This window comes from Aethalodelphis obliquidens, unplaced genomic scaffold, assembly GCF_003676395.1.
Source record: "Aethalodelphis obliquidens isolate GAN/ISIS:26980383/991018 unplaced genomic scaffold, ASM367639v1 scaffold39, whole genome shotgun sequence".
Taxonomy (NCBI): domain Eukaryota; kingdom Metazoa; phylum Chordata; class Mammalia; order Artiodactyla; family Delphinidae; genus Aethalodelphis; species Aethalodelphis obliquidens.
Genome location: NW_020837983.1, coordinates 1,654,756 through 1,667,008, shown reverse-complemented (window position 1 = coordinate 1,667,008; position 12,253 = coordinate 1,654,756). Strand labels below are relative to the sequence as shown.

The following is a 12,253-nucleotide window of genomic DNA, read 5'->3' as shown; positions in this document are numbered from 1 at the left end:
CTATGCATGATGCAAAATCTATTTCTTAATCTAATGCTCAGATCACAATTTTTGACTTTGCAATATCAGCATTAATTTTGAAACCTTGGCAAGAACCAAAGCGTCATTCTTACCTAGGTGCCTAACAGTGCAGGGCTCTGAGACTTTGAAAAGCAAGAGCAACTTTTCTTTGTTTTCCATCTACACAAAACATACCAACTTCCACCAACTGAGTAATGCAAATTTAGTCAGCCATCTAACAATATTTCTAAATCTGATTACATTTCAGTATGAGAACTTACAAAAGACCCCCAAAAGTCACATTACAGTGTCTGATCTACAAGGCAAAGAAAAACTAGCTTGCAGCTTAACCTTCCAAGAAAACAAAATTTAAAAAATCATACACAAAACACTTCAATGTAGCATTTTATACACATTGCTGCCAGAGAAACGAGCTGAAAGACCAAATGTTCTCATATCCGGCTATCCAGCTTCTTTTAGCACAACTAGTGAAAAGAGGAATGATTATTTATGTAATGTGAATATGACTGAAGTGGCCAACTTGTAACCTGCACTCATTTCTTTACACTGCTCATGCACAGACAAGCATGCTGTTCCCAGTCAGGAGATCAGGACAGAATCTAGTACTGATTTGGTTCTGTTGGTGCACACCTGGCATCACCAAAAGTTTTAACTCAACCAGTCACCTGATAACTTACAGCTATTTTGGTCTACTTTTGTTTGATTTAGAGCTTGGAATTATATTGTTTCCACTTCCAGTTTTAGTGTTCTTGTTTTAGTTTTATGCTTTCTTATAATGAATGGATCACTGAGCAAGATATTACCTAAATAACAAAAATTCAGAACAAGCTTCCAGCTTTGTGTTGCCAATTACTATCTATATTAACTACTTTACCAACTAATCAGAGAAACACACAAACAGAAAAGTGATACTATTTTTCACATAACAAAATGGCAAATTTTAAAAATAGTAATAATCAGAGTTGACAATGATGAGAGTAAATATTAATTGGTACAGCTTTTCAGATTGATATTTGGCAAAAATATTTTAATCCAGTGATTCCATAACTAGGAATTGACCTCAATGAAATCATCAGGGATGCAAACTAGAACATAGGAATAAAACAAATCTTCAATGAGCTGTGTATAATGGTGAAATACCACAAACCACCTCAATAACAGGAATTAGATAATTTATTAAACTTCTATATATGGAGCTACTATTCAGCCATTCCTTGATTAAGAGCAAGAATATTAGGAATGGTAATACTCTCATTATAAAACATTAATGTAATTCAGTATAGAACATTACATTGTAGGAGACCTGAATATGCCACTCCAAAATATGCCTCTTTGGTATAAGAATTATTTTTAGCTTATTATTTTGAGAAACAGCAGACACAGGGAACCTCTGAGAACAGTGTAAATTACCCTTTCATAGAGAAATTTACATTTATATAGAAAATCTCTGTTTGCAAGGGTGTCTTCCTCTTAGTACCAGGAAGAAAAGCATGACTCTAAATCACAAGAGAGTCTTACCAATGGAGAAGGCACTGATTTAAATCTGCATAATAAATCTTACCCATGTTCACTGTATTTTTCATGGTCACCTTCTCATAACTTGCTTCCCTCAACTCTTATTCCTTTGTTTTAACTGAAGATGGTATTTAAACCCAAATCCTAGCCACTTCTTTTGAGTTACTAATCCTGGAGTTTCTCCCATGTGTATATGAAATATACATGCTAATAAACTTGTTTGTTTTTCTCTTGTTAATCTTTTGTTACAGGAGCCCCAGCTCCTCAAGGATAGAAGGAAAATATACTTTTCCTCCTCTACAATATAAAATTAAATAAAATGAAGTCTGGTTGCTCTCAACTTCATTAACAAGACATTGATTTTCTTATAAAACTCCAATAGGATGTGACTTCCTGAGCAGTCATAGATTTTAGGTCAGCTTCAAAAAGAGACCAAGAAGAATGGGGAATTATTAGGATAATATGTTGAAACTGGACACATGTTTCTATCTCAGGTTCAAGTGACTTTTAATAACTGATTGTCTGCTATTGGGACTCCAGAACCCAATTTTGACCAAGCCTCTGATTTGATCTATACCAGGGTTCACAATATGGAAAGAATGTGGTAAGGTGTACTGTTGTTACACTGGGCCACAAGCCTGGTAGATGGCTTCCATTAAAAGTTAGCAACATATCTGGTCACAGAAAAATTCAAGCTATTTTTTCCAACCATGTTCCCAAATTATACCGTATTTAATTGTTTATTACAAAGAATTGCTCCCCAAATTAGTAGGTTTTACTAATTAGTTTCATACCCTTAATCACATTAAAAATATCCTAAAAGATTTTATTTAAGCCCAAGTTACTTTAAAATAGAAAAATCTCAACATTGTAATTAACCAAATTTTACTATGTGAAACACACACCCAAAATACATGAACAAAGACATACGGAAAAACTCACATAAAAGAATCCAAGTGGTCCAGATATATACGGCATTTTCATTCCCAAGAGATATTTGACTTGTGAAGTCACGACATGGGTGGCAGCCCCAGTTGTCATCGCACTGATCACAGGTTCTGTAAGCAGGAATGTGGCACTACCCAGTTGTAGCACAAACATGGCCACCTAAGAGGACAAAGGAAGATGAAACTTCCCAAGCTTCCTAGAAGGATTAATATCTGACACATTTTCATTTTCAATACACAGACATAGGGAACTGATGTGAAATGTGCTCCTTAAATTTTATATATTCAATAGCTTGAGTTTTCTTGAGAACATTACTAGTTTCCAAGATTCCCCAGATGTTTTTGGGTACAATTACAAGTCCTTCAGTTAAAGTTAACACAGTTTTTTTCTGAATATTGACTTTTTTTCCGTTTTCCTAATAATATATGTTACAAAAAAGGAAATATGTTCAAATCAGTTAATATATGGGGTTCTGTGGGGAAAAATAAAATTTGCATTATCATATCTATAATTTTTTAAAAATCCAAAGGACATGATTCACTACTTTATACCCAGTAGGCTTAAAACTTCAAAAGCATTGAGGAGAAAAAGCCATTTCTTGAGTTTCTGCCACGTTCTGAGAAATGGAAACCTACTGTTTTGACTAGATACTCCATCAAGTAGCTGTAAAGGGCAAATATTAATAGGAAAACATCAGGACTTATGTGTATATGGAGAAGAGCAAAAGACAGAAATAGGTTAAAGGAATATGTCTTAAGAAACCCAGGAATCAGTAGGAAAGTCATTCTTCTTAAACTTTTCCTTTCTGCTCCTAGCATCATGCTCCATCGCAAAACTATTTCATGGCCAGACAAAATAATCTCATCTGAGTAGAAGCTGTGCATTGAGCTCTGCTGGACAAAAGATGGCAGCAAAAATCAATTCTCTTTTCTCTACTTACTACTAACATTGCAATGATTAGTGCAGAGAAAGAACTTTTAGGAGATGGCCCACTCTTTGACTGAATGCATCCATGTAAACTCAGTCATAGAGATTTGTTGTTTTGAAAGTAACATTAAATTACATTAATGAGTATCCACACTGGAAAATGAACACAAATTGGGTCACGCTGATATATCCTCTTAATGTGTTAATTATAATATTTAGGTCAGGTCTTAAAATTCTTGTTGGAAAATAAGATTAACTATTAAAGAAATCAAAGGAAAGAATAGCAATGAGATCTCCTTCTATCAAAAGGTCACAGTGATAAATATGAGAAGTATAAAGTGCTATCTAAGTACCACCAAAGCACACATTGCAAAATATATCATTTCCATCATATCACAATGTCCCTTGGCCAAAAGCAGTAATACTCTAAACTTGTATTAGGGTGGAGTTTTCTGGGCTCAAATCTGAAAACTTAAGTTCTGATTCTGGCTCTACCACATCCTAGTTTTTGTGACTATAGAAAATCTGTTAAAAATTTCCAAGCCTCATGATCTATAAATAATTAGAATGATGTCTGCCCTATTGATATTGCAGAATTGTTGTAAAGTGAATGTGAAATAACATATGAAAGAGCTTTGAAACCTGTAAAATGTGCAACATATGCGATGTACCTTGTATGTCATAAGGTGCCATATATATTTACCCAGCATGGAAAACTAGCCATGAGATTTCAAAATGTAGAAAAGGTCACACCATATTTTCCACTTCTGGAGAACATGAACAAATTTATCAGTGCAGAAAGAAATGTATTTGAACTGTTTGCATCTATGTGTCAGTTTGTCAAATAGAAATGTCCCAAGGGAAATACCCAATCAATCAATAGTATAGGTACAGTTGGAACACACTGATTCATAGTCTGTTGATCTTCATCCTGAAAACACAATTAGTTAAGAAAAATACTGAACCAATTTTTCCCAAGTATCTTTCTACTAGTTAGTTACAAATTATGACACTAACTCTTAAAGGCCATGAGGATGAAATTAGCATATTATTGGGGTAAGATGAACTCCAGAGAGTTGGATTTTCATTTCAGCTAAATGCAGTATACAAGCAATCCAAATCGTTGAAATTGTGAAACCTGTTTGCATATATGGAATTTTATGCATACATGGAATGTTAGAAAGTTCTTATCTGTATGACAAGAAATCTTATTTTCATTTATTTTGAGAAGCAAACTCCTTTGGGAGACCTCGTATAGATCATCACCATTTTATTTTCTGGTTTTTATTTGTTTCCTACCCAGCGTCTACTTAAAAGTGTTAATGATTTCTCATGCCTGAGAAACAAACATCACCTAACCTGAAGTGATACACCAACAACTTCCAGCTAACCACCATCTTCTAGTAGCAACTTCTTTATGTCATTTCCACAACCTGAAAGTTACAAATGGAAGGGTATGGGAAAAGTTCAAGATATAAAAAGAGTTCAGCCCTTTCAAATATTCAAAATATATATACTTACCTTACAATATAAATCAAAAAGATTTAAAACTTATCCAAAGACTCAAAGTATTTTTGTAATATTCTACCCATAGTTTTATACTTTAAAAAAAATCTTCCCAGCAACGAATAAATTCCTAAAATGGAGAATTCTTGACTTTGAAAGTTCAACAAGCCCCTTAAGACCTCATTTCTGATACAAAATATTGTGTATGTAAAGGATGATTGCAAACATGTGAGATTTAGCTAAAGAGAAATTACTTTCTTCTGGATGACAACATTCTCCATAACCCAAAACAATGGCAGAAATTTTAAGAAGGAAAAAGAGGAAGAGGAGGAGGGGGAGGGATAGGACAAGGAGGAGAAAGAGAAGAAGGAGAAATTTAAGAACTTCCCTTTCCCCAGCACCCAAATCTCAACAGTTTATTCACATCAAAATTAGGGATCTAGCATACAGAGGCTGAGGTACACAGGTTGAAGGCAGCAAGTACCTGTGCAACACAGGCTTTGTAAGAGGTCCCCACAAATGGAACTGTTGTTTCCAAGATTTTTCTGGAATTTAAGTATGTAAAATGAGGATCCTTCTAGAATATTTCACTTGGAGGCCTAGTGTTTAAATTTTATGTCAATGTTAAACAATTTTTAAGCTAATGACTTAATAAAGAGCTACATCAATGCCTTTTACTAATAATAGGAATGATGATAATTCTAATCTGGCTAGCTAATTCCCAAAAACTTACCCATGCAACATTTTATGAGAAAATAAATTTCTTACAATATATTTCAGCTGTTTGTAGTAATGTTGATGTTCTGGGCTAATGCTGAAAACCTCTGACACACATTATCAAGGTTCACTAGCATGACACTATTTGGTAATGCTTTTATAAACACCATATGTTCTATATAAATTGAATATATGTCAGATTTCAGGCCATTTTTTGCAAGTGGCCTTCAAGTAGTGAAAAAAGAAAAGAGTGCATAGAAAATAGCTATACTACCCAAGTGGATGGAATATTGCATGCATTTCAGGTTTTGTCAGTTTGTCTGCAATCTGGCTCTCATATTATACCAAATCACTTATTTGTTTGTTCAGTGAATATTTATTGAATACCTACTAGGGGCAAGGCACAACACTGTTGCAGAATACAGAGATAAAGATATAGCTCACACTTTGAAAGAACTTATAAAGTGAGATGAAATGCTGATGTTGGGAGCAGGGAATGTTAACCAGGAGCATAAAGAACTGTAATGTAGGTGTTAATAGGGAGGTAAGGTCTAAGAAGTTGTTTGAGTGGGAGCTAAAACCCTAAAAGCCCTTTGTTCTCTACTGAGTATAGTATGCAGGTTTGGGGGAGAGAGCTAAATTGTTCGTGATAATAGGAGAACAACTGAGTACTGTGTAGGGATATGGCAGAAAAAACCTCTGTGTGACAAGAGAACATGAGAAAAAAATGTCAGGTGGATACCTATGAGGTTATGTGCTGTGGAATTCAGAATATAAAGTCCTTCTCCATACTATTCAGTAATAAAAAGGAATGGCCTATCAAGCCATGCAAAGACATGGATGAATCTTAAATGAATATTGTAAGCAAATGAAGACAGTCTGGAAAGGCCACATACTGCATGATTCCATTTATATGACATTCTAGAAAAGGCAAAACTATAGAGACAGTAAGCAGATCAGTAGTTGCCAGGGGCTTAGGTGTTGGAAAGTATGTAAAAGGTGAAACATAGGGAACTTTTTAGGATGGTGAAATTATTCTGTATGATGCTATAATAGTGTATATATGACATTAAGCATTTGTCAAAACCCATGAACCTTAATGTGTGCAAATATTTAGAAAATCATTTGGAGGTCAGGAGACCCCAGGATGGAATGCAGAATGTGACAAAGAATCTAACCGATGACCAATGCTTCATTTACTCTCTATATATGTTTTGCCTTTTCTAGAGTGTCATTTAAATGGACTCATACAATGTACAGATTTTTAAGACTTGCTAAATGTATGAACAAACCTCACTGAAAGGAATGCAGAAAATGTGCTCATGTGAATAACTCTGGAAATTGGTAAAGAATGTAAAACCAAAGGCAAAAAAGAAACACTACTGGAGTTGATAAAGTTATTTCCCATGGGAGTAGAGGTTAACAATTCTGAAACCACTATAAATATACACTGGAATTGAAAAATCAAGTAAATGGATGATAGACAGTGAGAGCCAGGTTTCTCACTATTGCATAAGTTATAGACAAGCAAGGGGAGAAGGCTAGAATGATCAGTATGGGACGGATAAGAGTTGCAGACATCAGTAGGAAACCATGTTTAGTTTAACACAGATACAGATGGATACATTTAGAAATATATAGGTATGTTTACATACTTTTGTTGATATACACACATATATGTCCTTGCTGTGTCAGCTGAAATGGCTTAGAAGCCAACAACACCCCTGTGGCACACCTCACACCCAGATCTTAATCTCTAATACCATTGTCCAATGAAAGAAACCAGATCTCCTTAGAAAAATGGCTGACTCTAGGACTAGGGTAGGAAATATACACTATGAGCCTGGATCATCTTGTAGTGCCAGAAAGTGAAAAAGAACTCCAAAATTAAATAACAAACAAACAAATAAGTGGGAGTATATTAAGGAGGGACATAGAAGCCAACTGAAAAAAAGCTCCCAATGTTCAAAGCTGGAACAACATAAAGTAGTACTGAATTATAACCCAAAGGATAAAATAAATATGCTTGAATCCATACTGATATAAATGATTGATTAAATTTTAAAATGGGAGAGCTGGAGAACTACTGTTCAGAAGAATTCCAGTAATTTATGTAGATAATCCCCACTTTTTATCTTAACTCTCCTTTAATGTAACTCTCACATGTTAAGAGTAGGCTGTGCATATTGACTTTTTTCCAAAAAATGCAGTATGGAAAAGTGGAAAATAGAGTAACTTAGAGAAACCTAACAAACTAGCGCTAGTTCAACCAGGTGATCCAGGTTAACATTAAGAGTGATAAGTTATGTTGATAGTCTAGACTGTTAATAAGATGTGATGAGAATATCACTCTGTCTCTCTCATTTTCCTCCCCCAAACCCACAACCCCAGTTTAATCATAAGAAAAACATCAGACAAATCCCAATTGAGGGACATTCTAGAGAATACTGACCAGTAGTCCTCACAACTGTCAAGATCATCAAATACAAGAAAAGCCTCAGACATTTTCACAGTTAAGAGAAGCCTACCAGGAGACAAGACAACCAAATGTAATGTGGTATACCAGATGGGATCCTAGAACAAAAATTAACGTTAGGTAAAATTTAAGGAAATCTGATTACCATATATGGACTTTACTTAACAGCAATGTATCAATCTGATTCATTAGTTGTGACTAATACACCATGCTAATGTAGATATTAATAATAGGGGAAACTGTGGGTGGGTGGGGTATGTGGCAACTGTGTGTACTATCCTTGCAACTTTACTGAAAATCAAAAATTACTCTAAATCAAGGTTTGTTTTTTTAAAAAAAGAAAGAAAAGAAAACCTCCTCTACCTCTCTCACAGAAACTTCAGGTAAGTCTACATTTCTCTAACATGCATGTGTTGTTTAATATGAATTCCTGAGTTCTGCATACATGGGGACAGGGGAAAAGAGGGACTCCAGAAGCTCCAGGCAGCTGGGTTTAGAGGCATGATATGTGTAAATAACCACACCAAGACAAGTCTGCACACGTATAAAAGAGAGGAATAGAAAATGTGCCACTAGTTTTCAGAAGGAGAATGAAATACTGCTGGATAGGGATAAAAGTGTATCTTGACACTTAAGGAATCCAAGAAGAAAGAAGTTATTAGAAAGCATTTCAGAAAGAGGGAAGAATATGAGTATAAAGCAGGACACCATGGGATATGCTCAGAAGACACGGCGTTGTTAGTTTAGAAGAACAACTAGACAAAAGGGAGTAATAAAAAATAAAGCAAGACATTTTGAAGTCCAAGTATAGAGCACCTTAAAAGTAGTGAAAAGAGAGTTTTCCAGGTGTGAGGGACATCACTCTTCCATACATTTATTAAACACTTAATTTTGCAAACAAGTGTGGCTCAAAACACTGGCTCAAAAATCAGAGCTGTGTTTTAGTAGGATCAATCTGATGATAAAATGTGAAACAACTAGCTGGTTTCAAAGGTTAGTAAGAGAAGAGTAGCAAGAGGAAAAAGGACAAAAGCAGCTAAACTGGACATAGCAGGAATGGAGAACAGATATGAGACAAATATTGGATTATCCAGTAGGCAGACTTATCATATGCTTAGGAAACAAACACAAATTATGTTTTATTTGATTTTTTATTGTGGAATATATCAGAAAGTCACAGGGCTTAAGAATTATTTTATTTGGAATTGCATGTTTGAAGGCAGCCTCATAATCTTTTCAGTTCTCACACTTTTCTAGAAAATAAAAAGCCTCTAAAGCAAGAGTCAGTGAGAATCAGAACTGCTAGGGATGGACAACAATTTGACTCTTCTGCCTTCCATTCTGCCCTAGCTAAAGAAAGTGATAAAGATTTAAAATGGGGTGATTGGAGCATGATATTATTAGCCTTGGTGTGTGCATGTGTCTTCTTGTGCGGGATGGAGGGAGAAAATGATAAATTAGAAAAGGTGAAAATAAAATCTCAATTTAATTTTGGTTGACATATGATACTACTAGCATTAAATTGATCTTATTCTTATACAAGTTATTCAACTCATGTTTATTCTGTACCAGCTGTTAGAATTATAGAGCTCGACAGTCTCTGTTATATAGAAACTAACTTGAATGTCTCCAGAGAGACATTCAAGATGGCAGAAAAGTAAGACGTGGAAATAACCTTTCTTCACACAAATACATCAGAAATACATGTACATGTGGAACACTCCTACAGAACACATATTGATGCTGGCAGAAGACCTCAGACTTCCCAAAAGGCAAGAAACTCCCCACATACCTGGGTAGGGCAAAAGAAAAAAGAAAAAAACAGAGACAAAAGAATAAGGATGGGACCTGTACCATCCTGTGGTACAGCTGTGAAGGAGGAAAAGTTTCCACACACTAGGAAGCCCATATACTGGCAGAGACGGGGGATGGCAGGGGAGAAGCTTCAGAGCCACATAGGAGAGCACAGCAACAGGGGTGCAGAGAGCAAAGTGGAGAGATTCCTGCACAGAGGATCAGTGCCAACCAGCACTCACCAGCCTGAGAACATTGTCTGCTCACCTGCCAGCCAGGACGGGTGGGGGCTGGGAGCTGAGGCTCAGGATTTGGAGGTCAGATCCCAGGGAGAGGACTGGGATTGGCTGCGTTAACACAGCCAGAAGGGGATTAGTGCACCACAGCTAGCCAGGACGTAGTCCGGGAAAAAGTCTGGACGTACCTAAGAGACAATAGACCATTGTTTCGGGGTGCACGAAGAGAGGGGATTCAGAGCATCACCTAAAGAAGCTCCAGAGAGAGGCGCAGGTGGCGGTTATCAGCGCAGACACCAGAGACAGGCACGAAACGCTATGGTTGCTCCTGCAGCCACCAAGAAGCCTATGTGAAAGCACAGGTCACTATCCACACCTCCTCTCCCAGGAGGCTGTGGAGCCCGCCACTGCCAGCGTCCCGTGATCCAGCGACAACTTCCCTGGGAGAATACACAGCACACCTCAGGCTGTTGCAACATCATGCCTGTCTCTGCCACCACAGGCTTGCCCCACATTCTGTACCCCTCCCTCCCCACCGCCTAAGTGAGACAGAGTCCCATAATCAGCAGCTCCTTTAACCCCGTCCTGTCTGAGTGAAGAACAGTTGCCCTCAGGTGACCTACGGGCCAAATCCAAAGTTGGACCCCAGGAGCTGTGTGAACAAAGAAGAGAAAGGGAAATCTCTCCCAGCAGCCTCAGGAGCAGCAGATTAAATCTCCACAATCGACTTGATGTCCCTGCATCTGTGGAATAACTGAATAGACAATGAATCATGCCAAAATTGAGGTGGTGGACTTTGGGGGCAAAGATATATGTATTTTTTTCATTTTTCTCTTTTTGTGAATGTGTATGTATATGCTTCTTTGTGTGATTTTGTCTGTATAGCTTTGCTTTTACCATTTGTCCTAGGGTTCTGTCTGTCCTTTTTTTTTTAGTATAGTTTTTAGCACTTGTTATCATTGCTGGACTTGCTTTTTGGTTTGCTTTCTCTCTTCTTTCTTTCTTTTTATTTTTTTCTTTTTTATTACATTATGATTTTTTTAATTTTTAATAATTATTTTTTATTTAAATAACTTTATTCTCTTTCTTTCTTTCTTTCTTTCTTTCTTTCTTTCTTTCTTTCTTTCTTTCTTTCTTTCTTTCTTTCTTTTTTTCTCCCTTTTCTTCTGAGCTGTGTGGCTGAGAGGGTCTCAGTGCTCCGGCCAGGTATCAGGCCTGTGCCTCTGAGGTGGGAGAGCTGAGTTCAGGTCACTGGTCCACCAGAGACCTCCTGGCTCCACATAATATCAAATGGTGAAAGCTCTCTGAGAGATCTCCATCTCAAGGTTAAGACCCAGCTCCACTGAACAACTAGCAAGCTACAGTGCTGGACACCCTATGCCAGACAACTAGCAAGACAGGAACACAACACCACCCATTAGCAGAGAAGCTGCTTAAAATCATAACAAGGTCAGAGACAGCCCAAAACATACCACCAGACACAGTCCTGCCCACCAGAAAGAAAAGATCCAGCCTCATCCACCAGAACACAGGCACCAGTCCCCTCCACCAGGAAGCCTACACAACCCACTGAACCAGCATTAGGTACTGGGGCAGACACCAAAAACAACGGGAACTATGAACCTGGAAAAGGAAACCCCAAACACAGTAAGTTAAGCAAAACGAGAAGACAGAGAAACACACAGCAGATGAAGGAGCAAGGTAAAAACACAACAGACCAAACAAATGAAGAGGAAGTAGGCAGTCTACCGGAAAAGGAATTCAGAGTAATGATAGTAAAGATGATCTAAAATCTTGGAAATAGAATGGAGAAAATACAAGAAATGTTTAACAAGGACCTAGAAGAACTAAAGAGCAAACAAACAATGATGAACAACACAATAAATGAAATTAAAAATTCTCTAGAAGGAATCAATAGCAGAATAAGTGAGGCAGAAGAATGGATAAGTGACCTGGAAGATAAAATAGTGGAAATAATTACCTCAGAGCAGAAAAAAGAATGATAAGAATTGAGGACACTCTCAGAGACCTCTGGGACAACATTCAATGCACCAACATTCGAATTATAGGGGTCCCAGAAGAATAAGAGAAAAAGAAAGTCACTGAGAAAATA

General features: G+C 36.9%; 1 protein-coding gene across 1 annotated transcript in view; it reads right to left on the bottom strand.

The window, feature by feature from the left end:
- Positions 1–12,253, bottom strand: part of SLC26A7 (solute carrier family 26 member 7) — a 180,384-nt gene that overhangs the window by 93,754 nt on the left and 74,377 nt on the right. Inside the window, exon 4 of the mRNA XM_027131385.1 lies at positions 2,479–2,643. Coding sequence (XP_026987186.1) covers positions 2,479–2,643 — 165 coding nt within the window. The remainder of the gene's footprint in view (positions 1–2,478; positions 2,644–12,253) is intronic.